Below are 26,270 nucleotides of genomic sequence, written 5' to 3' on the forward strand. Positions count from 1 at the left end.
GGGATTATAATGTGCATCCAGGGAACAATAATCCTCTCTCTCCCACTTCTGTGGCTGCGTTCCTGCTCCACACTGGTTCCTGCTCCACACTGGAAGATGCTATTTCCTACTAGGGCAGATTATATTTTGGGACTGAGACATCAAAAGGTAAATCCTCTGTACAGTATTATTCGACTGGCATACAGACCAGCCTGGTCTCATAGACTAGATTTAAGATAGTAATTGTAAATCCTGGACTCTCAAATTAGTACGATATGTTGCGTTTGGTATAAAAACAGATGGTTACTTAAGGCAAAACCAAAAGTATGATGGTTGGTCGGGGGGGTTGAGTAGGTGTATAACGAGAATGTCTAGCAACCCAAAGGTTGTGAGTTTGAATCTCATTACGGACAATTTTAGCTGATTAGCAACTTTTCAACTACTTACTACTTTTTATCTACTTTGCAGCTACTTAGCATGTTAGCTAACCCTTACCATAACCCTTTTAGCTAATCCTTCCCCTAGCCCTAACCCTAATCTTAACCCTTTAACCTAACCCCTAAACTTTAACCTAACCCCTAGCCTAGCTAACGTTAGCCAGCTAACTAACGTTAGCCGACTAGCTACCTAGCAAGAATTCATAACATATTGTACGTTTTACAAATCCGTAAATATTGTACATTTGTAAATTCGTAACATAAAATAAGAATTGTAATTTGTAACATAACATACGAAATGGGTGGTGGACATTCACTAATTAATACATACCATACAAAACGTAAAATATTATACTAAAAATAGTATATGAGATTTACGTACAGAATATTGTGAAATGCTCTGAGACCAGGTTGGACAGACATAGTAGCCCTAAATTGCAGTACCGCCGCCAGCCGCAGGGAGGTGGTCTGGCTTCTCAGTGCAAACTTCCTCACGTTTTGTTGATTATCTTTACAGGTTTAATCGAAAGCAGGCTACTAAAACGAACGCAAACAACACGAATGTGGCCAATAGCATTATGTGTCAGGGTTTAGTCTGCGATAGTTAATCTGTACATGTTTCGTGTATCCCAAAAACAGGGAGAGCACGACTTTGGTTGGGAAAGCAATGTAGGGAACCAGCCTTTTCTCAGAAAGGGAGCAACTTTGAGAGGATATGGTGCCATTTTCCAGTGGCTTTCTGCTTGAAATGTATCAAGTGATTATTTATCTTAAAGTTAAAGCGTGTTATAGCAATATAGCAATATGTGATCTAAGGAGCTACAATTTGTAATGAAAAACATTTGAAAGTGAATAGGCTAGTCAAAGTTAAGATGTTGCTTGCATACTTTAATGTTTTTAAGGCTTTTTACGAGTCTCGTTCTGTAGGTAGACGCCCTACTGTATCGTGTGAACGATAACGTCATCATGTCGGTGCATAAACTGGTTACTGTAATTGAATGGAACGGAAGGAGGTGGGGTGCTGCTGTTTAAGACGTTGATCATTGACGTTGCAAAGAAGGACCGGAGCGGCTCAAACAATCTCGGTGACTTTCGAACGCGGATGAATTCAACCTAATCCATGGTCGATCATCAGGAGATTTGATGGATTTCCTATAGGAAACTATACTCGGGGTGCATAGTTCCAGTTTATATATACCGCTCCTTCTCCTCCCTGGCTCCCTCTACTCACCGCTCTAACAACGCAGAAGTCTCCACCGTCTTCATCATAAGTCATTTTCATGAACAATGACAACCAAGTTGCTGGTGTCTTTCTTACTTCTGTCAGTCCAACGGGTGCGGTAAGTCTCGTGACTGTTATGATAATAGGTGTTCTTTTTACATAGTCGAAATGTGAATTGTAGTCAAATGAATGAAATCAATTAGAGCCTATTATATGCTGTGTATGTCACGCGCGTCTTTGATACGCAACAATACCGACGCGCTTGCAGAGTATTAATTGAACTTCAGAATCATTGTTTGGCCAAATAGCTATCTATACTTACATTTGCATTATTAATTGTCGAACGTGTTTGCATATGAATAGTCTATTCTATAAACAACAAAAAGGTAGTTAAATTCTGTAGGTAGCCTAGTTTAATTACTGTATGTAAAACCGGGAACGTCCGTAATAATTGGTTTTGTGTTGAGATGTGTTTGATTTTGGATTATATTTTTTTCTGTTAAATAAATTACTTCTTGTACGATTTCAGTTTAAAGTTTGGTTTCGTCTGCACTTGTTATGCACTGAATTCAAAAACCTAGGCCTGTAAGACTAATAGACTGATCGACTTTTAATGCATGAATTATAATCTAATGTCAGTGATATTGAGATTATTTAAAAATAATAAAACGAACTTCTTTTTTATATGATATTTAGTTCCGACCCAGACCCAAGGGACTACGATGGGGACTATGAGGACACTACTGTCAGTCAGATGCTGGCTCCCAAAAACCACCAGGCAGAGGCCACGCTCATATTAAATAACTTACTGAAGGACTACGACAAGACACTACGCCCTGATATTGGAGGTGAGTTACATTTCTGTATTTTTACTGCGGATATTACAAAAACTTTCAATGGAGTGTCTAAATTGCTTTGGTGATACGCGCACGTTCAATGGCTACGTCGGAAGCGCGCTGTCCATGGTGTTGAACTGGCCTCCTCGGGCGCTGTGCTCGCTCGCTGGTGGTTTTGTGCGTGTTTGTTCCATCAACGCGCTCAGAGCTTCACCTGACAACCTTATCAACCAAGCAGGAGGAGGAAATCATTCCAGATAAACAGATACACATTTGGGCAGCCTATTTGTTTACCGGTCCATGGTAACAATGAGTGGGGCACTGTATTGTATAGTAGGCTTAGGTTAGTTTCCGTGACACAACCATCTCCCCATCTGTCCCTTGTTGATTATAAATGGAATCTAGATGAAAGGAAGTTGTCAGAAACTCAATGCTGGTCATAAAATATTAACATTTGCACTTGACACAACCATCTCATGCAGCCAAAGACAGATTCAGGATATTTATGTTAATTATCTCGGTAGGGAACTGAGTTCTTCCCACAAGGCTGTCTTCATACAGTAGACACATACTGTTTATTTTAGCTCCCTGAGTCTGACAACTAAATTATAGAACTATACTGAACTATACTGTACCAAAATATAAACGCAACAATTGATTTTACTGAGTTACAGTTCATATGAGTAAATCGGTCAATTTAATGAAATTAATTAGGCCCTAATCTATGGATTTCACATGACTGGGAAGACAGATATGCATCTGTTGGTCAGACAATGGGCCTCACAATGGGCCTCAGGATCTCGTCACGGTATGTTTGTGCATTCAAATTGCCATCGCTAAAATACAATTATGTTCCCTTACGCCTGCCCATACCATAACCCCACCGCCACCATGGGGCCCTCTGTTCACAACGTTGACATCAGCAAACTGCTCGCCCACACGCCATACACACGGTCTGCAGTTATGAGCCTGGTTGGACTTACTGTCAAATTCTCTAAAATGATGTAGGAGACAGTTTATGGTAGAGAAATGAACATTCAATTCTCTGGCAACAGCTCTGGTGGACATTCCTGCAGTAAACATGCCAATTGCATGCTACCTCAACTGCACATTTTAGAGTGGCCTTTTAATGTCCCCAGCACAAGGTGCACCTGTGTAATGATCATGCTTTTTAATTAGCTTCTTGATATGCCACACCTGTCAGGTGGATGGATTATCTTGGCAAAGGAGAAATGCTCATTAACAGAGATGTAAACACATTTGAGTATGACATTTTTGAGAAATAAGCTTGTTGTGCGTATGGTAAAAAAAAAAGCATGATATTCACTGTATTAGGTTGCACATCAAAACGTATTGAATCATACCTGATTGGATGCATTAAATGGTGTGTTGGATGAAGCAACATATTACTTGATTACCTCAGCAGTCTATTTATAACACTTCTTAATAAATCACTATGAATGACTTCATTAGATGATTGCTCATGATTTGGGTCCGACCAAATCATGGGCTGTTGCCACCAACTGTAAAAGGCAGTGGCACCAGTTACACTGTGACATAATGCTAGTAATTAGTAATTGATACTTAGGGTATGTGTTGATTCAGGGGAACACACATGACAGGCTCTAATTTGCAATATATCCTAAGTCATTAGCTTGGATTTCATAACGTATAAAGCTTAAAGGAATAATCCGCTTAAAATGACATTTTGGTATTTATTTTATTAGTCCACTGTTGATACAGTCCCATAATGTTTTGCATGTCAGCAATCTCGTTTTTCAAGATATAGAACTTTCAAAAAGCAAATTGTAATTTCCCACCATCCTCATCATGATGATGTGGCAAGTGGCAATTTGCTTTGAGTTGGTAGTGCGCTCAGTGATGTGGGCTTGTGTGGATAAAATACCAGGACCACATTTTTGTTCCATCCCGCCCCTTTTGCATGTAGGGCTTTTACAGTCATGTCTGAAGGTCAGATGTAATGTATTACAAATAGGGTCAAATGTACTCTTTATTCTAATTGCATTATGTATTATTGTCTCTTATTCATGTGGCCATGTAAACCACATATTTACTGTAGACATATGCTCCTTTTGAATGCTGTACAATCCCATAATATGCATTGTATATTCATAAACATGTATGAATATATTACATGCCTGTTATACAAGCCGTATACTACAATGCTTTGCGCCTTGGGACATTGTATTGCCTGAGTTCCGAGCTCCAACATCACCTCACAGATTATGGATATTGATGCATCTCTCGGTTCAGCTCACATGAGGGAAGTGGCTGCTTTTGTGTCCTTATTATGTCAGCTTCCTTTTGGGTTGTCAGGGGATCCTAGACAAAGTGGGTCAGAATATTATTCCTCAGCATGCCAAGATGATGCGCCACCCAGTTTGGGAATCACACCACGGTACATCAGCATCAAACTCAGGAAGTACCAGTACCTCACGTGGCACTCCTCCGGTGCAGGCACGGGCACAGTGGAGGATTCAGAGGGATTCATTCACGGAGAACAGAGTTGAACCTTGGCTGCTTCTCTAGATGTCTATGGGGCTAGGCTGGATGTGTTGGGCTATGTTTGATGACTGTCAGGGCATGTCCACTTGAAAGATGTAAGTCACAGGTTTATTTCCAGGTTGAAGGGTGTGAGAGTGTGAGTAACACTTGATGTTGCTAATTGTCTGAGTGGCATGGACCACCCACTGCCAGCTGTTGTAGCACATGGGAAAGTGTCATGTTCGTCAGACATGTACCTACACCAGTCTGTGTTTGTATGTGTGTGTGAACTTGTTTTCCTATTTGTCCGGACCAGAATGTCCTGAAAAGACGAACTCAAGAACAATTCTGAAAAGTCATGACATTTTGCATGTCCTGAAAAGTTGTAATGCTATTTTAGGTTTAAGGGTTAGGGTTTAGGGTTTGGGGTTAAGGTTAGGTTTAGATTTTTAATGGGAATACATATTTACTTCCCAAAAAGTTCTGACAAGTAACTAAAACATGGCTTTATATGTGTGTGTGTGTGTGTGTGTGTGTTTGCGTGTGTGTTTGAGCATGGCATGTGAAGGTGTGTGTGTGTGAGTGTGTTTGCATAGAGTGGGTGGGTGGGTAAGAGGAGATCCTCACTCCAGTCTATCTTTTTGAAGTGTGAATTAACAACCCCGGCATTAGTCAGGCTGCTGTTGGAAATGATTGAAGAGGGACTTTGATTTCTGACAAAAACGCAGGTGCATCACTGTTAAATATAAATTGCCCTCAGACACGAATGGATTTAGAATGAATGCAGCTGCTCTTCTCTGAACATCCCTGTTCCTGGCGGCCGATTTGTTGAACGGAAATGCTTATCCCCTCCCAAAAGATGCATTTTAAACATTAGTTCTACATTTTCATCCATGACAATAACTCTGGAGGGGCTAGCATTGCTGTAGTCCAGCACAATGCAAAGCTTGACCTCACGTTGAGTTTGAACCATTTCCGAAATCACACCATCCAGATTCACAATGAAGGCAATCCAAGGTCGACACTAATTTTTCCTTCTGAACTTTGGATGGCACTTATTCAGGGAGATGAACCTTGCTCACCCAGACACACTGCAAGACTGGCTGTACAGCACACCTACTACCCATTTCCACTGGGTCAGATGTGACTGCACAGCCTCCACATTTGCCCTCAGCAAATGTCTTTAGACAGTCTCTTTCAGAATGGAGATTCCAGCGCTAAAGCTGCGTTGGCTGGATCACAATCCGATGGAATCGGTTTTAGATATTTCGGGCAAGGTTGGCCGCAGAAAGTGGTGCAGCTTTACCTGGATTGTATGGACGGTATTGCCATTGATTTTCTTGTGCTGTTTGCAGGGCTATCTGGCGTTAATATCCTTGACGATAGCTACGTATTCTTCCAGAGCCGTTATCCCCTGTTTTAAGTGATGTCATCAGAGACACAGCACCCAGTTTTCTATCTAAATGATTTTTGAACCGAGGGTCACAGAATTGGTCTGGACATTTCATCCACTCGGGTTTAGTAGATGGACAACGGTCAGAGAGTGGTAAACTTGTAGAATCTTAAAGGCTTCGCTTGACTGCACTGGATAGTCTCAGTCCTCTCGCAAAATCCAGTTTTCTATTGAATTGATTTCAGAACAAGGGCCCACAAAATTGGTCTAGTCATTGGATCTACTTCAGGTGTAGTATATGGATGATGGTCGTAGATTAGTAGACTTTTTGAATACTATAGGCTTAGCTACATTGGGAAAACTCAGTCCTCTCAAGCTTCTCCAGAGTGACACATTGACGCAACCTTCCAGCAGACAGGGAATGCCTGATACCCCTTTCTCTATTTTAAGCCCCCTGAAATGTCATTAGATTAGATCACCCACCAGAGAGGAGAGCCGAGATTCCCAGACAGACTCAATTAAATGGAACCCACATCTGATCAGGGGAGCACTCATCTCTGACTCCTCATTTAGTTCCACCACGGCCATCCCCACTTCCTGAATCTAGCAGGTGCCCAGAAAATCATGCAATACTTTGATTGGCTTGATACGGGCACTGCTGAGGTGCAAGGGTGTGAGTGGAGGTTATCCTTATGGATGTTCAACTTCTTAAGAGTGTCTTCCACCCTCTCATTGTTAAGGATTACTAGGGTGTTTAAGGGGGGAATACAAATGATTATTTCCACAGTTGAAATGCAAAGGGCTTTGGAACCAGCTCAGTGTAATCCCCAGACTTTGTCAGAATCGACTGTGAAATATACAGTATAATACAAATGGAAGCCGTCTGACGATTTTAATACACGACTAATCTTTATTTGGATTTTTTTTAATGAAAGAGGGGATGTAATATGGAACTGAATATGTTTCAGGGTGGGTGGTGGTGTGTGTGTGTGTGTGTTTACTTTTTACATTCCTCACCTGCCCTTTTAGAATGTGTAAGACGAAACATCTTTAATACAGTACTTTCAAAGTGCTTGACATTTCCCAGATTGACCTGCCTTCATGTCTTCAAGTAATGATGGACTGTCGTTTGTCTTTGCTTATTTGAGCTGTTCTTGACTTTGTCTTTTACCAAATAGGGCTGTCTTCTGCATACCTCCCTACCGTGTCACAACACAACTGATTGGCTCAAATGCATTAAGAAGGAAATAAATTCCACAAATTAACTTTTAACAAGGCACACCTGTTAATTGAAATGCATTCCAGGTGACTACCTCATGAAGCTGGTTGAGAGAATGCCAAGCGTGTTCAAAGCTGTCATCAAGGCAAAGGGTGGCTACATTGAATATAAAATCTATTTAGATTTTTGGCTACTACATGAATTCCATATGTGTTATTTCATAGTTTTGATGTTTTCACTATTATTTTACGATGTAGAAAATAGTAAAAAATTAAGAAAAACCCTTGAATGAGTAGCTGTATCCAAACTTTTGACTGGTACTGTATATCAACCAATTTGTCCCACTTCTGGACCGTACAAGATTGATGCTATAAATTACCCACAGACACATCGAGGAAACTCCTCACTGGTCATATCAAGCAACTGAGCATCCATCTTGGATTCCCCTCCATCAGAAATGAACAGAGATCACTTGACCTAATGTCATCTGTTTCCCCATCAGGTAAAGTTCAGCCAACTCTTCCGGCTCTACAGTGATCAGGTTAGCAGGAGCCACAATGTTTCAGGCAGGACCTGAAACAGAACCAGACATCCTAATGAAGATAGGATCGCCAGAGGTGCACAATACATGTTCAAAGCCTCTCTCATATAATGAGCTCTAGCCGTATGCCCCCTCCTATTCTGCTGAACTTAATACTGTTAGTGTGGGCCTCACAGGTCTCAACTCCAGTAAAGCAGGGCCTGGTGGATTGATAGGCTATTAACCCATTCCCTGTGCTATCGTTAAAGGGACGCTCAGCAATTTAGCCGGGGCATTCACAAACATTGGAACCCAGCAACAGATTAATTTGCTGTTGTTTTGTTCCGAAGCAACCCCATATCCTCATGCCATTTGGTGAGTAATTGGTGAGATTAGATCATGGTGTCCCCGGTCTATCTATGTCTACTTTTCAAGAAAATGGCCTAATAAGTCTTGTTAGGGACCCTAACAAGACATGGGGAAGCAGATGAAAATCAATTCAATGGTTAGAGGCAACAGGAAATTATGTAGACTTGGGTCCCTAATTCAATCAATTGCAGATAAAGGAGAAAACACATTGCAGGTTCACTCAAAATGTTTGTCAGAGGCTGCGTTTTGACAGGCAGCCAAAACAGACCAATCAGATCAGCTCTGAAAAATAACTGATGTAAAAAGATCTGATGTGATTAGCCAAAATACCAATTAGTGGAAAAACAATGAGAATCGACCTGTCTGTGTAAATGCAGCCAGTGTTAATTGTGACAAAACCAACACACCACATATCAGGTCTTAGAGATCCTATATGGATTCTATGTGTATTTCTCTGCAAATTAACTACAAAAACTACACCTGCCCTTACTGTGTTTACATTATGTATATACACATATCATTTATTTTCCACTATGTATGATTGATTGGGTCTCATTATTAACATTTTCAAATGTACTTTTTGAAATTGTACAGCAATACTGTCACCAATACATGCTATGTGGTTGTCAACTACAGCTCTCTCTGGCTGGTCTCTCTTTTGATAAGGACAAGTAGAGGATATTAGTTTCAGGTTGCAGCGGAGGCCAGGGACACAGCCACCTGAAATGTCTCACTTCCTATTTTAATATAGTCTGTGCCCAAACTCCCAGAACACACTAGGTCCTGTCTGTCTACCACCTCGCTTTTAATGACCTCTGTCTGTCTGGCAGAGTGAAGTAGAAGACAGTTAGACAGAGTGCAGTAAGGCTTGATTCAACCCCGCCGCATCCCATGTGGCACCCTGTTCCCTTTGTAGTGCACTACTTTTAACCAGAGCCCTATTTAAGGAATAGGGTGTCATTTGGGATGCAGCCACTGTTAACACGACTCCTAAGACGGATGACAGATATCACCCGGCGCCCATTGAACTCGTCTGAAGATGTTTGGATTGTTGTTGTGAAAGATGAAATTAGCTTGTCACGATTCTGGCTGACAGGAGGTAGAGGGGAAGAGAGCGACTGGAGGCTGACGAGAGTGGCTTTACTGAGGGTATTGTGCTCATTTACTGGGCTAGAGACGCAGACCCTGGACATCTGCTTTGCTAGCACACGTGACCACCCTCCCAAATGATCTCACCAGTCGGCACCACCGAACAGTTAATGATTCAGCAGCGCAAGTGGCGACACTTCAGGTTGAGGAGTACGTTTCACCCATCCCCATGTGCTACAAAGACACTGGAGAGCCTGTCACATAGCTTCTTACCATCTCAAAATAGGAGTGGCTGACCTAGGATCAGGATCCCACTGTCCATGTAATCATATTCAATGTAATCTAACAGTCAAAACTGATCCTCAATCAGCACTCCTACCCTGAAACATGCCAGCTCAGAAAAGATCAGACCAGACAACAGCTATGCAAAAGACAACAGAAAACATTTTAACACAATGTAAGGGGAATAAACTAGGAGAATTGAGCGGTCGTGGTGAATGAGACCGGCGGGGCTGACGAGGGCAAGTGTATTTCTCATCACATTGACAGGTTAACTGTGTGTAAAAGAAGCTCCTCCAATTAAACCCTCATGGGGGCATTTTACTCTGCAGATGGGGAGTTGTAATCATGCTTGCTTGATAAGGAAGGGGAGGCAGGGAGGGGAGGTGTGTGTGTGTGTGTGTGTGTGTGTGTGTGTGTGTGTGTGTGTGTGTGTGTGTGCGTGTGTGTGTGTGTGTGTGGGGGGCCGGCCTTGGTGCAAATAAATCTCTGATAACAGTAACAGTAAGTGGACAAACTCAAGTCAAAGCAGCGTAGAACAAACATATGTGGAAACCCTACAGAGGATTCGTGTGGGCAGTGCATTCACCTTCTCATATGTCATGATTATATTGAATTTGACAGTAAAACTACTGTACTACAACTTTGAATAACATTCCAATAGCGCCATTTTTCTTCAATTAAAGCAGGGTTTCCCAAACTCGGTCCTGGGGCCCCTCCTGGGGACACATTTTGTCCCCCCCAAGCGCTACACAATTGATTCAAAGCTTGATGATGAATTGGTTGTTTGAATCAGCTGTGTAGTGCTAGGGGGAAAAAACTAAATGTGCACCCAGGGGTGCCCAGGTCTGAATTTGGGTAACCCTGAATTAAAGTACTTTACCAATGACTTCAAAAAGTTGCTGCCATAAATGTACATTGTGTTATTTGATGATAGTGGCTAAAGTGGAACTTAATAATGTCCTATCAAATCAAATTGTAGTTGTCACATGCGCCGAATACAACAGGTATAGTAGACCTTACAGTGAAATGTTTACGTACATGCCCCTTAACCAACAATGCAGTTAAGAAGAAATAAGTGCTAAGAAAGTATTTACTAAATAAACTGAAGTAAACAATAATCAAATAACAATACATATTTTTTTTAAAAGACAAGATGTACTCTGCTATTTTCTTGCGTCTGAATTCTACAAAACTGTCAAATATCTATTCGTCCATTACACCCTGTTGCAATTAAATACGTCTTTGTGCGGATCTTTCTGTCATAGTCTGATGTGAGTGTACTGCACCACCTCAACAGTTAATTGCCGGAGTTGCCAAAGCCTATGAAAGAGGCTAATGTGCAATGACAGAGGTGCACTTAGCCACACAAGCGTGAACTGCTAATTACAGCAACGCCTTGTAAGATTAGTTACAGAGAACAGGCTTTAAATTGTGAAATGTAGGGTTCGAATCGTGTATGGCATGTTATCCAATAGATTTGAGCCGTGTGGAAAACAGTTTCCTACATCTCCAGTGAAAGGTGACTGCCTGGAATGAAACTGGTGAACCGGTGAACCACTTCATGTATAGGCATCACTTAAAGTGATAGCTCACCCCCAAAATCAATATGTGTCAGGTGTTTTCCTCTCTCAGACACGGTTGAAAGTCGACCAGAGTCAACAACAGATATGTAGGCATGTCCTTTTTAAACACTTTTGACATGGCACCCAATGTATGGCAGTGTTACTATACTTGGTTGTGGTTAAAATGTGCTTTTAGCTTTTACAGTGATTTTTTTCTTTCTGTCTTTTACAGTTAAACCAACGCTTATCGACGTTGACATATACGTCAATAGCATCGGACCTGTATCATCAATAGACATGGTAAGTGAATCTCTCTCTCTCTCTCTCTCTCTCTCTCTCTCTCTCATCATGAACATAATTTGATTACTTTTGTTTTTCTGTGCTGCTTGAATAAAGGTCAACTGTGGGCCAAGAGAGTTAAGGCAAGATACGTTCCATCATCTTTCATATCCCCAGTGAGCTGGGCTGCACAGACAGGAAAGCAGTTTTATCTGGTGGTGAAGTGGGATGTGTGGGTGTTGGAATGAGAAATAGAGCCTGTGGTCACAGTGCTCAGACAACTTGTTATACCGTAGTCACTGTATCGGTATGGAAAATGGCTCAAATGTACATGTCTAAACTTTAAATGTTTTCTCAGAGTCGGGCCTTGCATTGTAATACTTAGTAGTGCGAGCATAATGAATATTGAATACATATGATGGTGTAATGCAACTCTGGCTTCCGCTGTAGTAAGAGCAACCCTTAGTGTGTTATTCATGATATACATCGGGGTGCTTAAGCCTTGTTGCTTATTTACTTAATCAATCTTATATGTGATATCCCTATGTTTTGTAATCAACTTCATGCTGGTCTTGGGTAGTATAGTGTGCTGTCACCTACTAGTGAGTCACCAGACCATCACATAACTGAATGGTGTTCACCCCACCTTGGATTTTTACCTGATTTATTTCCGGTACACCGTGATTTGGTGAGTCACACAGATCTCCACCACGATGTAAACTTTCTGCCAGACTAGGATATCCTATAGGAGCACCCAACACCCTCCCTTAGCCCCGCCCCTGTGACTGTTTGTCCTGGCAACATTACAAAAGCCAGGAAGAAAAGAAAAACGACCGATTTCTTCAGCTCGGCTTGGCTGCAAACCCCCCCGTCACACTTCAGTGCACCCCGAGCGTCACCCTGTGAACTGAGGAGTGACCTCCCGTGCCTCGAATGTCCATTTAACACATTTAGATCATCAGAACTCTGTTTCTGGAAGACAAAGCAGCAGGTCAAGTCGATGGGTTGTATGGAACAGGGCATCCATATTGATCATCAACCGTAATTGTCACTTGTTCATATACAGTAGGGTTAGTAGTCAATGGACTCACCCAGGTATGATGTTCTATGGACATAGTTAGGGATCTAAGAGAATGATAATATACATGTTATAATATGGAACTTTGTGTGATACCCAATAATAGAGTTGAAGTCGGAAGTTTACATACACTTAGGTTGGCGTCATTAAAACTCGTTTTTCAACCACTCCACAAATTTCTTGCTAACAAACTATAGTTTTGGCAAGTCTGTTAGAACATCTACTTTGTGCATGACACAAGTAATTCCTCCAACAATTGTTTACAGACAGATTATTTCACTGTATCAAAATTCCAGTGGGTCAGAAGTTTACATACACTAAGTTGACTGTGCCTTTAAACACCTTGGAATATTCCAGAAAATGATGTCATGGATTTAGAAGCTTCTGATAGGCTAATTGACATCATTTGAGTCAATTGGAGATGCACCTGTGGATGTATTTCAAGGCCTTCCTTCAAACTCAGTGCCTCTTTGCTTGACATCATAGGAAAATCAAATGAAATCAGCCAAGACCTCAGAAAAATAATTGTAGACCTCCACAAGTCTGGCTCATCCTTGGGAGCAATTTCCAAGCGCCTGAAGGTACCACGTTCATCTGTACAAACAATAGTACGGAAGTATAAACACCATGGGACCACGCAGCTGTCATACCACTCAGTCTCCTAGAGATGAACATACTTTTGTGCGAAATGTGCAAATCAATCCCAGAACAACAGCAAAGGACCTTGTGAAGATGCTGGAGGAAACAGTTACAAAAGTATCTATATCCACAGTAAAACGTGTCCTATATCGACATAACCTGAAAGGCCGCTCAGCAAGGAAGAAGCCACTGCTCCAAAACCGCCATAAAAAAGCCAGACTACGGTTTGCAACTGCACATGGGGACAAAGATTGTACTTTTTGGAGAAATGTCCTCTGGTCTGATGAAACAAAAATATAACTGTTTGGCCTAGAGGTCGACCGATTAATCGGAATGGCTGATTTCAAGTTTTCATAACAATTGGAAATCGGTATTTTTGGACACCGATTTTGCAGATTTGTAATTTGTACACTGTTATTGAATCTTTATTTAACTAGTCAAGTCAGTTAAGAACACATTCTTATTTTCAATGACTGCCTAGGAACGGTGGGTTAACTGCCTTGTTCAGGTGCAGAACAACAGATTTTTACCTTGTCAGCTCTGGGATTCAATCTTGCAACTTTACGGTTAACTAGTCCAACGCTCTAAAAATCAAAACACAGAAGTATATATTTTTTAAACCTGCATATTTAGCTAAAAGAAATCCAGGTTAGCAGGCAATATTAACCAGGTGAAATTGTGTCACTTCTCTTGCGTTCAATGCACGCAGAGTCAGGGTATATGCAACAGTTTGGGCAGCCTGGCTCATTGCGAACTAATTTGCCAGAATTTTACGTAATTATGACATAACATTGACAGGTTGTACAATGTCGCAAGAATATTTAGACTTAGGGATGCCACCTGTTAGATGAAATACCTAACGGTTCCGTATTTCACTGAAATAATAAACGTTTTGTTTTCAAAATGATAGTTTCCGTATTCAACCATATTAATGACCAAAGGCTCGTATTTCTGTGTGTTATTATGTTATAATTAAGTCTATGATTTGATATTTGATAGAGCAGTCCGACTGAGCGATGATAGGCAGCAGCAGGCTCGTAAGCATTCATTCAAACAGCACTTTACTGCGTTTTGCCAACAGCTCTTCACAAGCACAGTGCTGTTTAGGACTTCAAGCCTATCAACTCCCGAGATTAGGCTGGTGTAACCGATGTGAAATGGTTAGCTAGTTAGCGGGGTGCGCGCTAATAGCGTATCAAACGTCACTCGCTCTGAGTCTTGGAGTAGTTGTTCCCCTTGCTCTGCAATGGCCGCGGCTTTTGTGGAGCGATGGGTAACGCTGCTTTGAGTGTGGCTGTTGTCGATGTGTTCCTGGTTCGAGCCCAGGTAGGGGCGAGGAGAGGGACGGAAGTTACACTGGCAATACTAAATGCCTATAAGAACATCCAATAGTCAAAGGTATATGAAATACAAATGGTATAGAGAAATAGTCTTATAAATACTATATTAACTACAACCTAAAACCTCTTACCTTGGAATATTGAAGTATGAGCTTTTTTTGGTCCTCCAATCATCAGTATCGGTATCGGCGTTGAAAAATCATAATCGGTCGACCTCTAGTTTGGCCATAATGACTATCGTTATGTTTGGAGGAAAAAGGGGGAGGCTTGCAAGCCGAAGAACAATATCCCAACCGTGAAGCACGGGGGTGGCAGCATCATGTTGTGGGGGTGCTTTGCTGCAGGAGGGACTGGTGCACTTCACAAAATAGATGGCATCATGAGTTAAGAAAATTATGTGGATATATTGAAGCAACATCTCAAGACATCAGTCAGGAAGTTAAAGCTTGGTTGCAAATGAGTCTTCCAAATGGACAATGACCCCAAGCATACTTCCAAAGTTGTGGCAAAATGGCTTAAGGACAACAAAGTCAAGGTATTGGAGTGGGCATCACAAAGCCCTGACCTCAATCCCATAGAACATTTGTGGGCACAACTGAAAATGCGTGTGGGAGCGTTTGACCCAAGTTAAACAATTTAAAGGCAATGCTACCAAATACTAATTGAGTGTATGTAAACCTCTGACCCTCTGGGAATGAGATGAAAGAAATAAAAGCCTAAATAAATCGTTCTCTCTACTATTATTCTGACATTTCCGATTCTTAAAATAAAGTGGTGATCCTTAAAACAGGGAATTTTTTCCTGGGATTAAATGTCAGAAATTGTGGAAAAACTGAGTATAAATGTATTTGGCTAAGGTGTATGTAACCTTCTGACCTTTGACTTCCGACAGCTGTATGTGTTGGGTTTATATAGTCAATGAAGGCTACTCACTCAGATGTGATATTCTATGTTCCTGGCATGTATTCTATTGTAATGGTTTCTGTTTAAGCCATATATACAGTATAAGCCTAGTATGTAGTCACCCAGACCTGATGTTCCATCAAAATTGTTAGTGATCTAAAGAGAAGGAGAGTCTTTTTTTTTTGCCATCGGGGAATGGTTAGGGTTTATTTACACCGACGGGACTGAGTCCTCGGATGAGTCAACATCACTGAAGAAGATATTAATCTAGGACAGAGTGCGATGGGAGCATGTCTGATTACGTACCATTAACTCAGGGCGCAGTGGTCATAGTTGCTGGTGCTACGCAGAAAAGATAGCACGTCGAATCAGTTGACCAAAAGAGGACACTATGCCACAGTAATCTCGGCCTACAGTCCATCAGTCCATGTGGTGCCATTGAAAAATGATGGATATATGATGTTATTTGGTGCATTTTCGCTGTGTGAAAACAGATTGTGTTAATATGAGGAATCAATATTCTTCCACAGGGCATGGTTATTTGTTATGTTCCACAGGATTAGTGCCAATAAAGACAGAAATAAGATCTTCAGAAGCTGTCTGATTTGTTTTCTCTCCTCAGAATGAAAATAGATTGATTGAGTCTGCCAAAATGTCTAGCCCAGATAACAACGGGTTACATAATGTTAACTAGTGAGGAGCCACCCAACAGAGGGGAAGAGAGATGTTTGACGATGCCATGTTTAAAAATGGAGTGCATCTAAGATGTGACACCAGGTCTCAGGGGAACAACAGTGGATCAGTGGGTAGTGTTTACTCGACCAACAGAGAACTCGTTCTATTAAGCAGTCTGTCTCACCTTCAGTTTCTGATAGATCTCTAAAGGATTGCATCATGACATCTGACATCTGTCTCAATATCCATATGATACCACTTATATTGACATTTTAGTAATTTAGCCTGCGCTCTTATCCAGAGTGATTTACAGTAGCATGAGGGTTAAGTGCCTTGCTCAAGGGCATAGACCGAGTTTTCACCTAATCGGCTTCGGGATTCAAATCAGCGATCTTTCAATGACTGGCCCAATGGTTTTAACAACTAATATTCATAATTTGGTGTGTATTCTATGCAGTGTGCTAGTAGTTACATTAGACTTTGTCTACCCTCCTCCAGATTCCAATAGATCGTTAATGGATTATATGGCGACTATAGGATTATATGAAGGCTACAGGCCCAGATCGTATCTCTCCTTTCTAATAATTGGTGTCATCGTACCTCGGTCATCATAGAGCAATGAGCATAGGAAATATTTTGCGTGTTGGATTCCATTAGCTTTGGTATCCCATATCCACACACATGCAACTTGACAGATGTCAACTAGGATTTACAGATACAATTACTGTAACAAAACACAGGAACGCAATGGGTCCCTTGGACTAATCCAATACCATCCCTGTAGTACATATCAGAAAAGAAAAATGTGAGACATTTCCCCCCCAAAAATCATTGCTTGTTTTCAACAATTGTTTTCATAGATTCTCCAAGTATCCACACATTCTGAGTTTCTGGATTGTAAGATTTCAGCCACAATGACACCTGTTTTAATGACACTGGTTTCTCGGTGTACTCGTTGAATTATTGACACATTTTGTTTGAAGGGACATCTTCACAATTCTCTGCGGAAAGGAAATGCTATTTTTAGGCTATATCTGGGAGGCTCACTCTGTGTCCAAGGCAACGGGGCTACCCATATAGCAGAAGCCACAGCCAGCCACACACAACATGCAAAAGTTCAAAGCTCTCTACAAGCAAGCTGCCCATTGTTGGCCAACCTTTTTACACTGACCTTTTGGTCCCTTCTCACTGTAAGCCTTTCTATAAAAAAATGCAACAAAAAAAAGAAGTTTGGCTTGACAATGACAGCAATGGAGTAGGCAAGGTCAAACAGATCTGGGACCAGGCTAAATAAACAATGTAGAATAGAAATATGTGTGGAAGCAAGTGTAATGAATCATACACAAGTCTGTGAGTACTTCTAATGGGTTGATATTGTGGATTTGCAGATCGTGGCATTGTACTGTAATGCTGTCAGTCCTTGGAGCATCTTCTTCCCCTCACTTGACCTTTCATAATGTGGCATTTGATATGCTCATTTTAGTGCCTGCTGTTGGACTCTAAATTCACGAGGGGCGCTTAGTGTTTGCCTGGAAGTTGCGCTGTGGGAGTAATTCTTAGCCTTGTGACGACGGACAGAGAGGCCAAGGCACGTTCGTAAGTTACCTCTTTTTAACATGTTTAATTTGAACTCGCGTTCATCGCGGTAAGACTGTTGCTTTGCCTTTTTTCTCGTCTTGTAGCATCAGTCATTAAAAGCGTGGGTGTGAGCTTTCGTAACGATTTCCATAATAGTTAATGACACAGAACGAGGAAAGAGGATGTGGTTTTTTCCTTCCCTACATTGATAAGCTGTTTGAGCACAGCGTGTCTTTTATAACCAAATATGAATCGCCAGAGTGATGATTTGAACAGTAGTAATCATATCCCATTCATATCCCGCTGTTTATGGCCCTCATCTGAGGTAGATAATAAGGCTTTTTCTAAAATCTTTACATTTAGTGTAGAGATGGAATAGACTCCAGGGTAGACTTAATTTGGAAAACGTAGTCCCCTACAGGCGTGTTAAGACCTTAATTAGAGACCTAGGCTACTCATATGCCTGGATTGATTAGCTCTTCCCTAATGTGTGGATTTTAGTACTGGGATCCTAGGGACTTCCAACTCTGACATCACCACTTTGATGTTGACATTTAAAATGGTTAAAGGTAAGGGTTAAAGTTAGTGTAGGGACGTCCCAAGGATTCCGGATAGCACTAACCCTTGTAAAAGAGACTTGGATCTCAGTGCGACTTCGCTGTGTACACAAAGGTTAAATAAATAAAACATGTATAAAAGATACCCTGAATTCCTGTCTGATGACATAGTAGTCTACTGTACACACCCTCATGATGTAAGGAAGCCAGGTCTAACAATAGGAATCAAGTCATTTTCGTGTGTTAACTATTTTCTTCAAGACTATGAAATGTCATTGCAGTCTTAAGGTTGCAATGGATTTACTGAAGTGAAACTAATTGCGATGCTTCCGAGGGAAATATCTATTCATATTTATACAGTTTATTGACCTTCATCTTACATTTTAAAGGGTATTACAGGACTACACAGAGGCTGTTAGAGGGGGAGAGAGCAGAATAAATGCATACTTGGTATTTTTTTTTTTAGATTTCCTTAGAGATTAATCACTGATTTCATGTCACATTCATCTTCATAACTTAGCTAGTGAGAAACTCATGGGTGAAATAACATAGTTAAAATGTTAGATCAGCATTATTAATTCAAATCTAGTCATCAGTAGGTAAATGATCTATCTTATCTGTGATACTAGTTTGTCTGATCCAAGCCCGTTTCACTTCATTTCTCATACATTAATGTATGCCTTTTAACAGATGCTGTTATCCAAAGCAACTTGCAAGTCATGCGTGCATACATTTTTCTTAGGGTTGCCCCAGCGGGAATCAAACCCATAAACCTGTGCTATGCTCTACCAACTGAGCCGAACAGGACCTTATATATTACAGTGGCTATTGCCTGGGAGGCTTGAAGGAATAGACTCTTTAGACTGACGTGTTGTGTGATTGACGGTTCTTTTACTCCTTAAGGTCATGGTAACAGCTACAGTCGTGCTGCTCCCATCACACTCTAATTAGTGCTGTATTAAAGTCAGGTCCCATGTGCCTGTAAAAGTTTCCAAAAGGTCACCCGTCAGAATCAGGATTCGGTTTCTGGGGGACGTCAACATAAGGGATTAGGAAAAGAGAAATGCTTCTATTTTTTAGCACTTTTAAATGTTAAGGCAATTTATAATTTATGCTTGTCTTATCATATAATCATTTATGGTATGTTTTGTCTAAGAGAACAAAGGTCTTGTATAGTCCTGTCTCTATGTTCGGGTATACCATCAACACAGCCGATCTGCAGCTTCTCTCAATTAAAAAAAAAATGAACATCTTAAAGTTAAATATATAGCATGACTGTGGATTGTAGATTATTTTTTTCCCCCCCAGAGTTGGGACCAAAATGTATCATAAAAGATGGAATAATATATGAAATATGTATAATATATGTAGGTTAAAGGTCAGTTTCTTCTGTTTTGTTACAGGAATACGAAATTGACATCATTTTTGCACAGACGTGGATCGACAGCCGTCTGCAATACAACAGCACTATGAAGATCCTGACTCTCAACAGCAACATGGTGGGAATGATCTGGGTCCCTGACACCATCTTCAGAAACTCCAAGAACGCAGACTCTCATTGGATTACGATGCCCAATCAGCTTCTGCGTATTTGGAACGATGGGAAGATATTATACACGCTGAGGTAAAATAAGTGGCTTTTCTTTATCAGATATCACAGACATTGTTGTTTTGAACAGCCAACTATCGTCCCATTTTTGTTCTGAATTTACAGTTTAGAAAACATTGGGTTTTTCAAGGAAAGAAAAATAGACAATATAAATGAAAATAGTGTCATTACTGCCCATCTTTGTACTGAAGATCACATCTAGAATATTCTAACTTCCTCAGAACTCAGGTAGAGTTCAACACAGTGTAAGAAGGTGGCACAAACGCACTGACATCAGTGCCACATACTGATGCTACACCAATAACCCCAAATAAAAATCTGTCTACTCTACGATAAGAATAACATTGTTTTGTATCTTTCATCACTGCTCTGCTAAGTGGGTTAGCACACTTGGTACATTTGCTTTGCACACTCTAGTACACTGTCTTCGGGAGATCATGCTTTTCAGGGCGTAAATGTCATCCTTTCAGTCCTTTTTTTGCTACGTTTTCAACCGTGGATTCACCTCTGCTGAGAAAAAGAGAGACATCACCTGCTGTTTGCATAACTGACTGAGGTATTCCCTTGGCAACAGGCAAAGCACAGGACAAAGGAAAGAATGTGTGGGCAGGTTAATTATTGTCAGGACTGACCTGGCTGGCTCCCCAAGGCGGAATCATACAAGATCCGACATTATCAGCCATTCTCAGTGAGCTTTATTGGTTAGTGTATTATCTTTGAGCATTATTGTTTGGCATTATACAGTATATGGGCATTATCACTGAACATTATTGTTGAGCATTATCACTGAGCATTGTTAGTTAACATCATATAATGCCCATAATGTCTATACACACACCATCATATACATATATATTTATATTCCGGACTCCGACATTGCTCATTCTAATATTTCACTATTTCTTAATTCCTTTCTTTCAATTTAGTTTTTTGAGATATGTGTATTGTTTTGTATTGTTAGGTATTACTACACTGTCGGAGTTAGGAACATAAGCATTTTGCTTCACCCACAACATCTGCCAAATATGTGTACGTGACCAATAAAATGTGATTTGATTTATCGGTGATGCCTATTGTTGAGCATTGTCAGTGAGCAACATCAGTTTGCATTATCAATGAGCATTTTCAGTAAGCATTCAGTTAGCATTATTCATCAGCGTTATCATTGAGCAGATCTATAAATCTTCTCGAGTGGCATCCTGGTCTGATTAAAACAATGGAGTGAATCTAAGCTCCCATTAATTCCTCTTCACTGTGACCTTCAGTCAAGCCAACGTAAACAAGAGTGACATTTTATCAGGGAGATGGAGGAAGAGGAGGAGGAGGAGAAGAAGGAGAGAAAGAAAAGAGGAGACGAATAGGGCGAAATTCAGTCCGATGACCTACATAACTTTGGGACGAGAGCATTTCTAAATCCGTTCATTTTTCTTAACTAGTCTGTCGGAGTTTGTTACTAAAGGAAAATACCAATTTGCAGGGCTCACCAGACTCGGTGGCGACCAGCCGGCCGGCCGACCCTCAATCTTCAGCTCCCTGGCACTGGCAGTCATGTCAGGATAATAGGTGGCCCATTAGGTCTCTCACAGGCATGCAACAAGGTGCCAGTTTGTTAACCCCGCAATCGCTCATTCTTTTCACACCAACAGAAAAATGGAAACAGCATTATGGCTCTCTGTCTCTTTCGCAGCATGTGCAGTATGTGAGAACAACACCAAGAGCCAGCCTTCCCTTATTTCACACCCTATGCTGTCTTCATCAATAAATGACACGTTCACATCACCAGTGGTGTATGTGTTTAGCGCAGTGGTGGTGGTTGTTGTTGTTGTTGTTGTTGTAGCACTGCTCTCTCAGAGCAGAGGTGAACTATATGTGAGAAACGATGGCAATGCTCACTCACGGCCTCTCTCTGACTCATGCTGTAGGTTGACCATCAATGCAGAGTGCCAGCTGCAGCTCCACAACTTCCCTATGGATGAGCACTCCTGTCCCCTGGTCTTCTCTAGCTGTGAGTATTGTACGGCCAGGCAATCTTGTCACCCATTCCTATGTCATATATTTTGTATAAACATATAAAAAAATATTTAGAAAATGGGGAAATCATATATTTAGTATATGAACAATACGTCAGGACACGTTCATATTTCATGTAGATGTATGAAAAATACATGAGAAGAAGTAATATATTTCATATAGATTGAATAATTGACGCCGCCACATACAATTGAAGAAAATAATCCAGGGTAACACAATAAAGCTTGAAAGATGACTTCTGTTGCGATCCTTTTGAAGAGGGAAGGGGGGCGTGCGGGTGCAACAAGGTTAGGCAGCAATGGTAGTGGCAACAAACAATGATGGACAAAATTGTTGTTTCATACATTGAGCAAATTAGTACAGTTTCCTACTAAACATCTTCGGACAGGTATATCTCCCTCGTCTCACATACTCCTAATATGTACAGAACAATCAATGTCTTATATATGCACAAGACAATCACAGTATGATACACAATAGACACCAAAAGCCAGACCATAATATCCCGGGCATTTTCTTCTCACCCACGTACTGTAGTCTTACTTACTCACTTTTATATAAACGATGGAGGTACCTGAAATGAACGCCATTGGTCACTACAAGGTCCATTGTACTAGATCCAAATGATACCGTGTGTATTCTGTCACAGTATGAGGTCGATGCACATACAACTGTTTTGAGTTGGAGGCTTGTTGGGCAGATTCTCTGAAAGGTGTATATATATATAGGTGTGTAGCCTGAAAGAGAAGGATTGTCTGCAGCTTTTCATGAGAATGCGTGAGTCACCAATGTGAAAGCTTGATGCAAAGCTACTCTGTACCACTATACCGTTCTTTAAAGCCACATTGAAAACCAGGCTTTCTGGGCAGTCCATTAACAACACGACAACAGCACGTCACCTGCAATAAAATGGGACAAAATTCAGTTCAGGCAGAATGGCAAGTGAACAGAGCATTATTGTTAAGTGAAATAGAACACTGCATTTCTACCCTTATTAAGGATTGGTGGGAACAGGATGTGAAAGCCATGCAAGCTGGACCTAATGGATTTCCAGCTGTTTCCCAGATAAAGACCTTGATCCTACTTCTATTCAGTCTACAATAAATCACCCCCCGTGTACGTATGCCCCCTCCATTTCCCCACCCTTCCAATGCAACACAATTGCTTCCCCATCTACAGCCTATGTACTCTATGTACATCCATACAGTAAGTCATCCTCAAAAATGTCGCCTTCAGAAAATAGTCCTTTCATATTATTATGGTTTGAATGTTTTTTTGTTGATGGAAGTAAACATCTTGGTCTGATTGCCCAGACACAAATTAAGCGTAGTCCTGGTTTAAAAAGCATGCTCAATAGAGAATAGGCTTAATCTCTGTCCTGGAAACAGGGGGTCTGAAGAGTTAACTTAAGCAAAACGGGAAAACTCAATCCAGTCCTCCACACCACCCACCCACTGGCTTGACAGAGCCAACAGACACATCCTCACTGTTTGATATTTTCACTTACCCCAGGGAAAAGAACATTGGACATGTGGCGTGCTGTGTTCCCATGGCGATAATGACTGCAGGTAGCCTAGCGGTTAGAGCGTTGGGCCAGCAATCGAAAGTTGCTGGTTTGAATACCCGTGCCGACAAAGTGAACGATCTGCCAATGTGTCCTTGAGCAAAGCACATAATTTGTTCTAAGGGCACTGTACTGCTATGGCTGACCTTGTAAAACAACACATTTCTCTCATAGGAGTTTGGTGGCATCTTAATTGGGGAGGACAGGCTCGTGGTAATGGCTGGAGCCGGAATGAGTGGAATGGTATCAAAACACATGGTTTCTATGTATTTGATGCCATTCCATTCATGCTGTTCCAGCCATTATTATGAGCAGTCCTCCCCTCAGTAGCCTCCACTGATTTCACTGCACCTTTTATTAGTTAATCACTGTGGACTTTCTCACCTTTCAGGTCTTTAAACGGATAGTTATGAAATTACATATTTGTTTCCTTACCCTGTAAGCAGCCTAGAAATGACAGCAATCCATGCTTTGGTTTACCTTTCCTGGCACTATTTCCAAATGTTCATGTTTAAACATTTGTGGCACAAATCCCATTCAAGTTACGGGCCCGATTATTACACATTTTTGTATATCGTCCAAATCATCCCAAAGTATCTTAAATGTATTGTGAAGCTCAACAAAGTCACTTATAGATGATTTGAACATGAGTCGCGGAAAATGCTAATATCGGTCCCATGACTTGAAAGGGATTTGCGCCACAAATGCTAAAACGTTAGCATTTGGAAACAGTGCCAGGGAAACTAAACCAAAGCATGGATTGATATCATACCTTGTCCATAGCATGGATCATACCTTGTCCCATATACTGCTTACAGGGTAAGGAAACCAATGTAATTTTGTAATTTGGGAGGAAGCGTATCGTGCCTCAATCTAACGTGAAAAAGAGAATTCCAGATAAGAGATGAGTTATTGTTGTCCATTGAAGTGTTTATATACGACCAAACCTAGAGCACAGTGGATATAGGCTGCTATACAAGGATTCATAGACATATGGCCCTTTTACATTCTCTTTGCTTTGACCCAAGCTATTATCTGTGCAGAGGAGGAGAGAGGAGTTTGGCTGGGCTGTCTACCATGGCTCGTTTCTATGTAACCTACAGTACAGAGTGGGATATGTCAATAACTGACAATAACTGACATTTACCAGTGAAGAGTCAGTCCTACCTACAGTCCTACTGACTGTACTCCTACCATCTTAATGGAGAAGGGAGAGTATGTGGTTTTAGTTGTGTATTGGGTATAGTTCATGTGGGCACGTTAAGGAGTCGCCTAGATGCTCCCATATATGGCGTGCCCGCCCCATAGGTGTAAAAGTTCAGTCACCTGCCAACATGGCGTTCATGTTTATTGCCTGCACCATGGAGTAAATAGCCTAAACTTGCCTTTACGCCTCCTCGTTATTGGATAGTACTTTCACTATGTCACGGACATACTGAACACAAGGATCCGAACTAGAATGTTTGAAGAGGATTCAAGAGTAAACAAAATGGGCTCCCGAGTGGTGCAGCGGTCTAAGGCACTGCATGTCAGTGCTAGAGGCATCACTACAGACTCTGGTTTGATTCCAGGCTGTATCACAACCGGCCGTGATTGGGAGTCTCATAGGGTGGTGCACAATTGGCCCAGCGTCGTCCGGGTTAGAGTTTGGCCGGGGTAGGCCGTCATTGTAAATAAGAATTTGTTTTTAACTGACTTGCCTAGCTGAATAAAGGATAAATAAAATTGGATTTTCCTTTTCTGACGTGATCATGGCTTTTTATGGGAAGATTAAGGAGTTTGTTGAGGAAAAGCATAGCTCTTGGGAGGAGTGTGTTGAAAGGCTGGAAGGTTTTTTTGTTGCTAATGACATTGAAAATGACTAAAATAATTGCACTGTGCTGCTCTGTGTGTGCGGAGCAGTGACGTATTCTACACTGAACAAAAATGCATCATATATACAATAGTATATATTTGAGCCACACTCGTTGCTGACAGGTGCAACAACAAAAAAATGAGCACGCAGCCATGCAATCTCCATAGACAAACATTGGCAATAGAATGGCCTTACTGAAGAGCTCAGTGACTTTCAACATGGCAATGTCAGTTCGTCAAATGTCTGCCCTGCTAGAGCTGCCCCGGTCAACTGTAAGAGCTGTTATTGTGAAGTGGAAACGTCTAGGAGCAACAGCGGCTCAACCGCAATGAGTAGGCCACACAAGCTCACAGAACGGGACCGGCGAGTGCTGAAGCACGTAGTGCATAAAAATCTTCAGTTGCAACACTCACTACTGAGTTCCAAACTGCCTCTGGAAGCAACCTCAGCACCAGAACTGTTTGTCAGGAGCTTCATGAAATGGGTTTCCATGTCCGAGCAGCTGCACACAAGCCCAAGATCAACATGCACAATGCCAAGCGACGGCTGGAGTGGTGTAAAGCTCGCCGCTATTGGACTCTGGAGTGATAAATCACGCTTCACCACCTGGCATTCTGACAGATGAATCTGGGTTTGGTAGATGCCAAGAGAACAGTTTGGGGAAGGCCCTTTCCTGTTTCAGCATGACAATTCCCCATGCACAAAGTGAGGTCCATACAGAAATGGTTTGTCGGAATCGTTGTGGAAGA

General features: G+C 41.3%; 1 protein-coding gene across 3 annotated transcripts in view; it reads left to right on the forward strand.

The window, feature by feature from the left end:
- Positions 1-929: 929 nt before the first annotated feature.
- LOC112266479 (gamma-aminobutyric acid receptor subunit gamma-3-like) overlaps positions 930-26,270 on the forward strand; it is a 41,921-nt gene continuing 16,580 nt past the window's right edge. The window contains exons 1-5 of one of the 3 annotated variants that reach the window (XM_042296984.1): positions 930-1,756; positions 2,335-2,486; positions 11,646-11,713; positions 19,866-20,086; positions 21,994-22,076. In XM_042296984.1, coding sequence (XP_042152918.1) covers positions 1,704-1,756; positions 2,335-2,486; positions 11,646-11,713; positions 19,866-20,086; positions 21,994-22,076 — 577 coding nt within the window. In that variant the 5' untranslated portion in view covers positions 930-1,703. Of the gene's footprint in view, positions 1,757-2,334; positions 2,487-11,645; positions 11,714-17,821; positions 17,924-19,865; positions 20,087-21,993; positions 22,077-26,270 lie in introns of those variants that run through there. The other 2 variants (XM_042296985.1, XM_042296986.1) reach the window with 2 other exon arrangements.

Source organism: Oncorhynchus tshawytscha, linkage group LG14, assembly GCF_018296145.1.
Source record: "Oncorhynchus tshawytscha isolate Ot180627B linkage group LG14, Otsh_v2.0, whole genome shotgun sequence".
Lineage (NCBI taxonomy): Eukaryota > Metazoa > Chordata > Actinopteri > Salmoniformes > Salmonidae > Oncorhynchus > Oncorhynchus tshawytscha.